General features: G+C 43.5%; 1 protein-coding gene across 2 annotated transcripts in view; it reads left to right on the top strand.

Moving 5' to 3' along the window:
• Positions 1-893: 893 nt before the first annotated feature.
• Positions 894-11666, top strand: part of KIRREL3 (kirre like nephrin family adhesion molecule 3) — a 761495-nt gene continuing 750722 nt past the window's right edge. For both annotated transcript variants that reach the window (XM_083713549.1, XM_083713548.1), the window contains exons 1-2: positions 894-984; positions 6203-6663. In XM_083713549.1, coding sequence (XP_083569675.1) covers positions 6609-6663 — 55 coding nt within the window. In that variant the 5' untranslated portion in view covers positions 894-984; positions 6203-6608. The remainder of the gene's footprint in view (positions 985-6202; positions 6664-11666) is intronic.

The raw sequence follows: 11666 nt of genomic DNA, 5'->3' as shown, positions 1-11666 counted from the left end.
CTTTCCAGCTTGGGTTTTTGGCGGGAAAATCCTGAGGGAACATTCTGAGGTGTTTCTCTTGTGACTGCAGTGGGCAGCAGCAGACAAGATGGAGGCAGTTGCCTCACAGCAAGTCACACCACTGGTCCATCAAGCTCATTATTGTCTACACTGACTAGGCAGCGACTTTCCAGGATTTCATAAAGGGAACATTCCCAGTCCTAGCTGTAGTTGTTGGGGGATCGAACCAGAGGCTTTCTGCACACAGAGCAGATGCTCTACACTAGGTCATGGAAGAAGAGGGAAGGGCTAGTTTTGAAATTTCTAACTTTTCATTCCTCTCCCTGCTCTGTTTCAGTGGACAATTGGCACCTTTTAATCGGTTCCATGCCCCTATGTCTTTTAACAGTGGCCAGGCATGTTGAAATGGATGCTTTTCGCAGCACATGCCCCTTTTGGTTCTCTGCCCCAAATAACTGCCATTTCAATGCCACATGCTGAAGCTGCTGGTTAGTTGAACCAGATTTGTGAAACATACTTTTATTCCCTGAGCCACACAATTTTTTTGCCTCCCCTTAGGATGGAATCATATACTTATCTGCCTGGGAATGAGCCCAGTCAGTGAGATTTTAAGAAATGCCTAGGACTGCACTATATAGGACTACACTATAATCTTTAAGATTATAGAAGGGAATCTTTCACAAAGGCAGTCAGTCCATCACACACCCAGCAGGATTCCCCCATTCTCTCATAAGCCCTGTCTGCCAAATTGTCTGCCGCTCAGAGGGAGGAGCAAGGAAATTAAGGTTGCCACCTGCATCTTTGTGACAATGCTCCTATGTCCTGAACTGCTGTACTAAAACCAAAAAAAGGAACAGCTTTGGCTGGTTGTTTCCGCCAACGCCACCGGTCTAGGCATTAAACAGAGGAACTTCATTTTTGCTAGACTGTAAATACATGGAAATGACGGGATGACAAGAAGGTTGTCCAGCAACAGGAAAACAAGTAAGTGGAAGGGGAAATTGTTTCACTTTCTTGATGCATCATTGGACCATCTTTGTGTCTGTGGATCCCACAAAGAAAAAGCCAGGAAGTGCATTTTTCCCCCAAAAATCTGTTCCAACTTCCTGGCTGCTGCATACTATAAATATAAGGCACATTTAAAGCACATGACTTCGCCACAGAATCTTGACTACTGTAGTTTGCTAAGGGTACTGGGACTTGCATCTCTGTGAGAGGTAAACTACAGTTTCCATGATTCTTTGGGAAGTCATGTGCTTTAAATGTACTGCATGTACTCAGCCCCATAACGGGGATGGGGAAGCTGTGGCTCTGCAGCTGTTGCTAGACCACCACTTCCATCATCCCTGACCATTGGCCATGCTGCCTGAGGCTGGTGAGAGTTGGAGTCAGACAACTTCTAGAGAGTCATAAATTCCCCTTCTCTGCTCTGCACTATTATACAGGGGGAAACATACTCATCAGCTTTTTCCTTGTCACAAATACAATGTAGTGCATTTTTTAAAAAATCATTGACCCTTTCTTAACCTGCAGCAACCATCACCAGCCTTCCATATAATTTGGACTACAACTCCTATCAGTACTGGCCAGCACAGCTGTAGTCTTAAACATCTGGGGGAACCAGGTTAGCAAAGCCCTCTAGAATTAGGGCTGACCCACAAAAACAATTCCCAACCAAGCACTCCCTGATTAAGAACATAAAGTTAATAATTTCTCCCTGTGTTCTTTTATATATATAAAGCAGCGCTATCTTAACCGTATACATTTATGTTGATTATAAAAAGTCATTTTCCAAATTGATTTTTTGTCTGAGGAGATTTAAGTGTCTGCGAGAAAAGAACAGGCTGATTTATAATCTACAAGATGCCGAGGTGTAGGGATTAGCACACACATCAGACAGAAATGTGACCTTTACTGTTTGACAAAACCCTACCCCTCAAAACCCAAATAAAATAAAATAGATAACTGCTTCTTTCCATATGTCAAACCAGGAACCCTTAAATCAAGGGATTTGCAGATGGTGTTGGTCTCTAGCACACAACATCCTTGATCCTGACCATTGCTCATGCTAGCTAAAGAGGACAGGAGCTGAATTCAGGCAACCTCTGGAAATTCACCATCCCTGCCTTAACTCAAAGTGGTTACTCTCTGAGTTAAATATTTTGCCCCTGCACAATTTGTGACTAGGGCATTGGCAGTCATCTAATTGTGGAAATCTTAACCGATTTACTGCATGGTTTTTAGTCAATTAACTATTTAATTAAAATTTGCATGCAAGGAAAACAACTGATCTAAAGCAGGAGTGGCCATCCAGATGCTGGATTCCAACTCCCAACATACCCAGTCATCAGTGCTGGATTTATGTATAAGCTAAACAAGCTATAGCTTAGGGCCCCACTCTCTTGGGGGCCCTCAAAAAAAAATTAAAGGAAAAAAAACCTGGATGCACATTTCCAAAATATAAGATAAAAAACAAATCAAATGGCTTTAGATACCTATTAGGTCCATAAACTACCATATAGCATATATCCAACACAAAAAGCAGTGACAATTTGTTGTTGACAAAGGACAGCTGGACATATAAAGGGCCCCATTACCTCCAGTAGCTTAGGGCCTCATCAAACCTACCGCAAATCCGGACACCATGGCCAATAGTCAGGAAGTTGGTGTCCAAGGTACTAGGTTGACTATCACTGATCTAAAGCACTCTGTCTGTGTCTGTCTGTCTGTCTGTCTGTCTGTCTGTCTGTCTGTCTCTCTCTCTCTCTCTCTCTCCCACGTGCACACACACATGCACACACACCATCCTTTGTGCTGATGCACGTTCATCAAATATCCTTAGGAGACTCATCCTGTTCTGCATGGGGTAGAAAGCGGAATACATATTTTAAGTTCATGCTCATTAGGTGTTTGGTTGTTTGTTAAAGTTGCTTCTAGTATACAAATTATTCCTTTTTAAAAAAAATCAGCCCAGTTAATTTTTAGCTGATCAATAGATTTCATAATTGGTTACTCTAACTAGTTACTTGATTAAGCATTGCACCACCAGCCATATACTGTGGCCTCTCATATGCTTTTGAAATCCATTTTCCTCCAGTCCTTGGCAGGCATAAAATTCAGGAGGTTGCTAAGTAGATTTTGTGGACTGGCCTAGATGGCAGATGGCATTCATTCTGACACGTCACAAATTGTGAAGGTCTGCTTTAAGGTTACATGAGAACTATGAACATCAGAAGTAATCTTATGTCAAGTCCATCCAGTTCAGTATTGCCTACTGGCTTGCAGCGGGTTTCTAGGGTTTCAGATGTGAGTCCTCCTGAACCTTACCTGGAGATGATGGGGATTGAACCTGGGAAGACCTGCATGCCAAACATGGGATCTACCACAAGGCCTTTCCCCTTTCCCCGATGGATTTTGTTTTGTTACGGCAACATTGTAGTAAGAAAACCTGCAGTGGCTGGTGAAATATCTATTAACATTATATTAGCCTTCACCAATCCGGTGCCTCTCCCCCACCACCTGACATTTCGGACTGCAACTTTCATCAGCCCCATGCTCGTTAGAGTTGATGTGAGTCGTAGTCTAAAACATCTGGAGGGCAAAGGCTGCAGTATATGAAACAGGAGCTCAGTTGGGTCTAGACTGAACAACTCTACTCCACAGGATCTCTCCTAATAACAACCACACATATACTGAATTATAAGAAATTGCATCTAGTGAAGATATATATATATTCCCAGCAGCTTTCCTACAACTCAGAAATTGCTTTCCTGTGGAAGCTCATCTGAGTATATTTCGGAAATAATTGTTTTTTTGTGTTTTTTAAGGACATTATTTCACTTTTCTCTTATGACTGCCAGTAGAAACAATAAAGAGAAAGGGATAAATGAGGACAAGGATTACATAAACCCTTATGTGAAAAAAATCAAATAATAATTATTTTGTTTTGAAAAACACTCTTCATTTAACAATAAGATTGCAACTCAGGTGTCAAGACTCGCTTAAGAAATCAGAACAAGCAGTACTTATATAACCATCCATATACCCTGCATAATAACAGAGAACTCCCTTAATAAGTGAACAAATTATTATTTGGTAAACAAAATTAATAAGTTTAGGATTTAAGTTCTGATGGTATAAAAACAATAACCAATAAAATAGAATACAGGGTGTGTACCTACCATCTACTTTCCCCCCACTCTGCCATCCAGTACTCCTATGTGTGCTGGCTTGCTCCATGGCAGGTCAGAAATTCAACGGGTAAATCTTTTTATGGCATTGAAATGCCAGGATAGGGGTTAACATTATCTGTTGATTTTTTTCATCTAGTAGAGCACCTGAGATCTAGTTTTTTGTTGTTGTTGTTTTAAAAAAAGACAGGGAGAAGTTGACAACCATACAGCCAGTAGGGCTTTGAAGGCTGGGACAAGGGTAAAATCTGATTCAGTTCACATTTAAAAGTGAACCTACCTAATTTGCAGTTTCTGAAACTACACACAAACCAAAATGCAGCCATCATTTGGAATTCTCGCTTCTCTGAATTTTACACCGCAGTTATCCAGCTAAGTAATGTGTGCAAAAATGCACGTACCAGGGTAAAATGCGCATTAAAATTCTGTTACAAATATTATTTTGTGTATTTTATAGTTTATTGAAAACAACATCCACAAGGTGTTATATTTAGGGGTGGGGGGGGACTGCTTTGCAAAAATGTGTATATTAGGCAGAATTGCATACAAAAATGTGTTCATTAGGAGAAATTCATGTTAGAATGCTGAATGAATTTTCATGAGGACTTTAAAAAATAATCTTAACTAGTGTGGAATTGTGAAGAAGTGAACCCTAAGATTGGAAAAACGAGAGACACAGAAATTGCCCAGGGAGCTTGAGCTCCAGGACCTCTTTCTCTTGTCGTTTTTTTTTAGTTAAAATGCTGCTGCTGTTACATTTTCAGGAGGACTTTTAAAAAAGTATATGCAAGCGTCTGCTCCGGGCCTGTGCCTTAAGCCCTTTTAATACCTCACAATAACTTTTCAGACAGCTTTTCCCCCCCTCCTCCTCGGCAGCACTGCTTTCCAGGAAAGGTAATCTTCAAGAGCTCAGGTGTTAGTCTCAAGAGTAATCAAGCAGGTTATTCACCTGCCACCCTTTCCAAGAACTTGCGGCATTAAGGGACTGTAGCGCTTTGCGCTCTTGATAGCTGTTTCATTTTGAAGTCTTTCCCTTTACAACCGGAGAAAAGAGAACTTCGCTTAAAAGCAAGTAAGGAGGCTTCTTTACAATGCAGGCTTATTTTACTCTGTCGCAACTATCAACCATCTATTTCTCTCTGTTTCCTGCCTGGGATCCAAACTGTAGCTCAGGAGGACTGCCAGCTTCTTTACTGGCGCGTGCTCTTCTGCTTCTTAGAACCATCTTGCATTCTATATGGAGGGAGCGAAGTTGCACCTGCTAAAACATCCTCTCTCTGTTGCGCGGTTCTGAAAGGCATAGCAGCCCCCGGCATTTGAGCCACGTTCCCTGTCCAACCTTATACGTACAAGCATGCTTCGAGTTTTCCGTAGAAATTACTTTCCAGTATGTGTGCTCAGGATCGGGTCTTTTTTCTTTTGTGCCGGGAGCTGCGTGTCTGTGCGCTTACTTGCGAGTAAGTTCTAATTGGGCTCTCTGTGGAACTTTCTTCAGCGTAAACCGTGCATTAGATCGGCACGGCAAGGCTGCCATCCGAAGCATATATACCTGGCAGCAAGTCTCATCGAAATCTATGGGACTTAGTTTCCAGAGCAAATAAATACATGCATCGGATCGGGCTGCAAGATTCCCTTTGCAATTCTATGCCCACTTACTAGAGAGTAATCCCATTGACCGCAGTGGGTTTACTTCTGAGAAAGCACGCCTGGAATAGTCGCGTAAGGGCCGTTTCCTCAGAAGTAAACTCCAGCGTTTTCCGCGCGAGGTTCTCTCCGGCAGGTGTGCGGGTGGCACAGGCAGGCTTCCCTGAGCTTGGAGATTCATTGAATTCAGTAGGGGTTTTTTGTTCTGAGCAAAACATGCCCAGGGATCGGGCTGTCTCAGGCTGGACTAACAACAACGACAAAGATATTACTTGAACTTGTAATAATAGCAGCACAGATTTTGTAAAGAAGGACGAGGCGAAAGAGGAAGGGGGAGAGAATAACCCCACCGCCCTCCTTTCTCTCAGGTTGCTCGCAAGTCGTTCCTCTTTAAAGACTACTCCAGTCGGCGTGTCAGTCAGTCCAGGCAGCGGCTGTGGGAGGAGCTCCTCGGGAGGAGGCTGGCGAGGCTGAGAGAGCCAGGGAATGGAGCGGAGAAGAGCGCGTACATGAGCGAAGAGGAGGTAGGCGCCGGGAGAGCGAGCGAGGCTGAGCAACTAAACTCCATCTCCGCCTTAGCAGCAGAAGCAAGAGCCGCCGCCGCCGCCGCCGCTATTGCTGCCAACCCAGCGGACGCTTCGCCGGTGTGTAGGAAGACGGCTCCGGCAAGAGAAGAAGGCAGGCGAGAGCATCGGGAGGCAGATACAGCTAGCCCCCGAAACTGCTTAAGCGCGCAAGTTCGTCTCTCTTATTTCCCCGCCGAACTCTTAAGGAATGAAAGCTTTTCAGACAGATCTCGTCCTCCTCTGCTTCTTCCTCTTCAGTCAAGGTAGGACCCATCTATATATGTTTCTCTCTCTATTTCTTTTTAACTTTCCAGGTGGGTTGGGGATGATGATGGTGGTGATGAAGGCATTTGCGGCCAATGTGTCTCTCGCAGCTGGGCAAAAGGAGGAGGAGGAAGGAACTCCGATGACTTTTGTTTTTGGAGCTGGTTTCCTCATCCCCCTGCTATTCCTCTCCAGCCCCCAACCGCCGCTTCTTCTTGGCGTATCGCTGTTTCAGTTGGAAGTGAAGGGTTTAAGCAGCTGGTGTATGTTTTTTTTTTGTAGATCTACCCCCACCAAAAAGAAAAACGGGGGGATGGACGGGCGGAATGAGTTTGCTATTGTTATGCTTCAGCTACTGTTCGGGAGGGGAGATCTTGGCGTGTATTTATTATTATTATTATTATTATTATTATTATTATTATTATTATTATTAAAAAAGCTTCCAAATGTTTCTATTCCTCCATATATAGCCAAACCAGGAGGGGGTGCTTTTTTGTGGCTTCTGGGGAGTAGGACTGAAGAGGAGGTGATGATGAGTTTTTAAAATGATGATGATGAGAGGATGATAGGCAGTCCGAGCCTGTGCGCGTTTACTCGGAAGTAAGTGCCGCTTAGACCCTCCCAGCAAGCGTGCATAGCGGCGCAGCGGGAAGGTGCGTTACCATTCTCTCTTAGGCATTAGTAATTATAGTCTCCTGATTGTTTCTGTTCAGGTATCTGTGTCCATTGGATACATAAAGGCTGCACACAGAACAGTCGTGCGTTTTTTCCTGGGGTGTCACGTTGACTTGAATTGGACTTGTCTGCTTCTACAGGAGAGGGAGCAGTAGGTACACCCAGTGAGATGATTTGGGTTTGAAGTCCATTATGTCCGTTGAAACACTGTGCAGACAACTGATGGGCAGCTGTTTTTTTTCCTTTAGGGTCACCTACATGCATTGCATCTTTCCACAGCAACTGTTCCTGCATTTTTATAGATGTCTGGAGAATAGACCCATAAATTATTCTGGGTTATTATAATGTTGTTCATGGCTGCGGGCAAAAGCACTCACCTGTGGAATAAGGGGAGTGAGGATAACTCAGCTTTCCATGTGCCCTGGAAACACCCACCATAACCTTGTGCCAGAGCTGAGTGCCATCTGTGTTTTGCTCACCCACCATCCCAGCATAGCTCTTGGGGACCAGTGTGTGTGCTTTGTTTTTCAAACTGAACACAACAGGTCCATCTGTTGATTAAATTAAGAAGAAAAGTTAGTGCTTTGGTGCTTGATCGAGAAATTGCTTTTGTACCCCATCACATTCTCTTTTTCTGAAAGCATGAGACTGTGCAGCTATCAGTTTGTTTACAACTGCTCTACTTTTGCTGCCTATGTTGTATCATAGTGCCTTTTCTCCATGCTGCTTCTCTTGCACTTAAAACAAAGAATTACTAAATTGATAAGCCCGTACCAAAGCTGATGTTTTCTATGTAGTGGAGATTTAGGTTCTTTTGCAATATAGAACTCTTCCCCCCTCCTTTAAAAGAACTAGCAGTTTCCCTTCATACCCTTAGGTACCACTGGGAATGGATATGTAGGGGAGACTGGAAGTTTGAGTTTCTTTTTTCCACCTTATTTCTTTTTTTTTAAAAAAAAGTTGGTGCTCTGTTAAAATAAAGATGATGGTATTTAAAAGCAGCTGCTTTGTTCAGCATGGTTGGATACGATTCTCTTGCCCAGTGTGCCTCTGATAGCTCCTTAGTGTCTGGTGAGGTGATGGCAAAGTCTCTTTTTTTCAGAGCTGCTACTGCTCCTTCCTGTAGAAGAACCTAATTTCATTGGTGTGCAGCTAGGTTTGATGGCATGAAACTGGGTTACTAGCCCACTGGAGTGTAGCTGGCTTCGATACAATTATTACATCACTGCTTAGATCAGCTTGGTGGCTAATACCAAGCCGGCACTTGAAGCCTACTTTAAAGGAGTTAGTGGGGCGAGATGTGTTCAGACAGCTTTCTCCTTTCAGCTGCTGCATACAGTTCCTACTGATGTTCATATTGACTTCTGTCCATAAGTAGATGTGTACTACATAAAGGTACTATGTTTCAACACTTAGGTGGTGATGAAAATAGGGATGTAATTTTCTCCTCTTACTTGCCTTGCATTATGAAGTGACTGCCACAATGTCACAACCATGGCACTTCAGTTGTTTGGTGTCCTGCTCAAACTATATATGGCTTTTTGTGAGTCCTGTGGGATCTTGTTAGAATTTCAGAGGTCTCAATTAGCAATTTCCTTGGAAACAAGTAAGTTTCTGGTCCTTGTAGCTACATGACAAGCTCCTAAAGTCTTGTCCCATGTGAAGATCATCCAGTATCTTGCTGGCAAACACACCACACACACACACACACACAGCAGCTTGCTTCAAGAGTATGCAATTCAATGTTTGAGAGTCTGGCCTGAAGCCAAATAGGTTTCCCTTCAGATCTGCAAGGAACTATTGTGTGCACACAAGAGATTTGGATAGAAGTACAATATGCAAAATGTAGTGGAGGTTCTTTATGTAGGTGTTTGAGAGGTCTGCATGATGGCTATCCTGTAGGCTATCCTTACACTTGGTCAAACGAATGCACCTGTTCATTTCTTTGCATTTGTGGGATGTTACGCTAGGAGAATGTCTGGTGTGTATGTGGGGGAGAAACTTGGCACATAGCCCCAACCCATATTGTGGGAGTCTCTAGTCCTTTATTATTATAATTGCTTCCTAAGCATGTTATACTTTTGTGCGTTCTCAGCTCTGGCTAAACAGGTATCGGTTTGACCTGTCTCAGCTGGCGTTTCACTATGTAAAGTGCAGCTACCTTTTTGGAGAAGAGCCTGCTAATACATTTCTGCTTCCCTGCCGAGCCTTTTTAAAGCCTCTTAGCAGAATAATTTTCAGACACGCTCTTCAAAGCCAGATTTCAATCGTATCTACAACATGTAAATGTCCAGTGGCAAATCCACTGTGCCAACTTCCTGGTCTCACTGCCTTTCTGCCCCCCTGCGCCTATGGTCTTAAGAGAGGTTATGAAATAATTAAGGATATGATCTCTAAAGACTCAGATTTAAACTGTACTGTTGTGAACAGTCGGGCTCTGGCTTCTCTTAAGATGGCACAGGGAAAGAAAGCTCTTCTCTGTGACTTTCTGTGTTGTGTTGGGAGGTGCGGTTCTTGTCTCTATAGTTGGCAATGAGAAAACCAGGTCCTGGCTCAGAAATTTGACAGCTGCCAGTGTTGCGTATATTTGGTCTCTGTGTGTTCCTCCCTCCTTTCCTGCTGGTTGTTTTTCCTTGTGCTGCTGCTTTCCCTAAGCTGTCAGGGCTATAGTGCTTCACAAAAACTGGTATAATGTCACAAGGCAATTTACCTCCTGCTAGCAAGAGGAATCAACCGTGTGCCTTGGTGGAAAGAGAAGTGACCCTGTCATAGGAAAAAGCGTGGAGTTCTTGTTTGTGTATGTGTGTGTTTGCTGTAGGGTCGTCTCCCCCCCCCCATTGCCCTCTTATTTATCTCATTCTCATTCCTTGGTATGAATGTATTTTTAGGATGGAAACAACAAAAACAGAGAGGCCCCCTGCCGTCTGTCAGATCTGGAGTGTGGTGACGTCCGGTCACAGCTGAACTGCATCCTCCTTGTGCCCTTGAGTAGAACTTTGCTGTCACACACACAGGGAGCCCCTGGCACTGCTGTGGTTGATCCTTTGGGGGGGTTTCTTCTGTGACTCATGACTCTAACTCTGATAAAATGAACATACTTGCGGGAGGGGGCATGGATAAGCATTTCTCCAGTTCCACTTGAACACCAGAGAAAACAACAACCATATATTGAGAGTTGGTGGCATGGAGGTCTAAATCACACCAAGTTGCAAAACAAAGGCATTCGTATAGGCATAGGTATATCACGTTCATGTCAGATATTATGGGCTGTGGTTTACCATAAGGACCTCATTATAGGTCCATTTCAGTGGTGTCTCCAGGTTTTGGAAGTCTACCACGCTGGGTGGGTTCACCACCTTCTCCCTGCTGTTGCCTCTGCCTATTCCAGAGGTAGCCATTGTCATGCCCTCCAGATGATGATAGGCCCCTAACTCCCATCATTCTCAGGGAGCATGGCCAATGGTCAGGGATGATGGGAATCACAGTCTAACAATAGCTGCATTAAATATTCCTAGCTTATTCATTTGCCATATCTCTTGGGGCCAATCTCCACAGGGGGAGAGGACAGGGGAGCAAAGTTTCCTGTTGCTTGCTTCTGCCACCATTCACCTTTGAAGATTTAAGAATCCCCAAAGGACAAAGGAATGGTCTACTAAGCAACTGATCAGGGATCAGGATGGAAGAAAGAGACACTTCTCACAAAAACTGTGATACATGCCTTTTTGTTTTTCTATAAGTTGGAGTGGAGCATGGCCCTTCGATTAAGCTCTGATTATGCAGGACTTAAAGCCTACATTAAGAGCCTGATGTTTCTTAGGACTTCCTTGATAATGCTGAAGTGGAGCAGGGACCGTCAGCGTTACAGAGTTCTTATTCCTTAGCCTGCTGTCTTTGTGTTTGATACTTGGTGAGGAGGGTGTTGCAGGCCTTATAAAGTATTTTATTTTAGTCCTTAATGGAAGACGTGCTTCCAGAAGGAATCAAATCCCCAGCGCAAAAGAGGGGATTCATTTTTGCAGTATCTGCATACTTACGTCAAGTCACAGTAAGTGTAACTAAATCAAAGAGACAATGTTTTGACCCTTTTCCAAGTTTTCATATGGGAAAACTCCAGTCTCCTGTGTGTATATATGTTCTAAGAATTGCAGGATAGGGGTTGCATGTAATGTACTGAGCATAAAAAAGTTCAAAAAGAGAAGAGATGCTAATGCTTCTCCCCACCCCCATAACTTCATGGCCGTCAATTTTTGCTGCATGTACTGTGTTACTACAATGGAATTTCCTACAGCAAATACATGAAAGAGTGAATTGCAGACCTGATTGAGAT

Source organism: Podarcis gaigeae (genome assembly GCF_964106915.1).
Source record: "Podarcis gaigeae genome assembly, chromosome: 15".
NCBI lineage: Eukaryota > Metazoa > Chordata > Lepidosauria > Squamata > Lacertidae > Podarcis > Podarcis gaigeae.
Note: the sequence above shows the minus strand (reverse complement) of the source record. Positions and strands in the feature narration are given on the sequence as shown.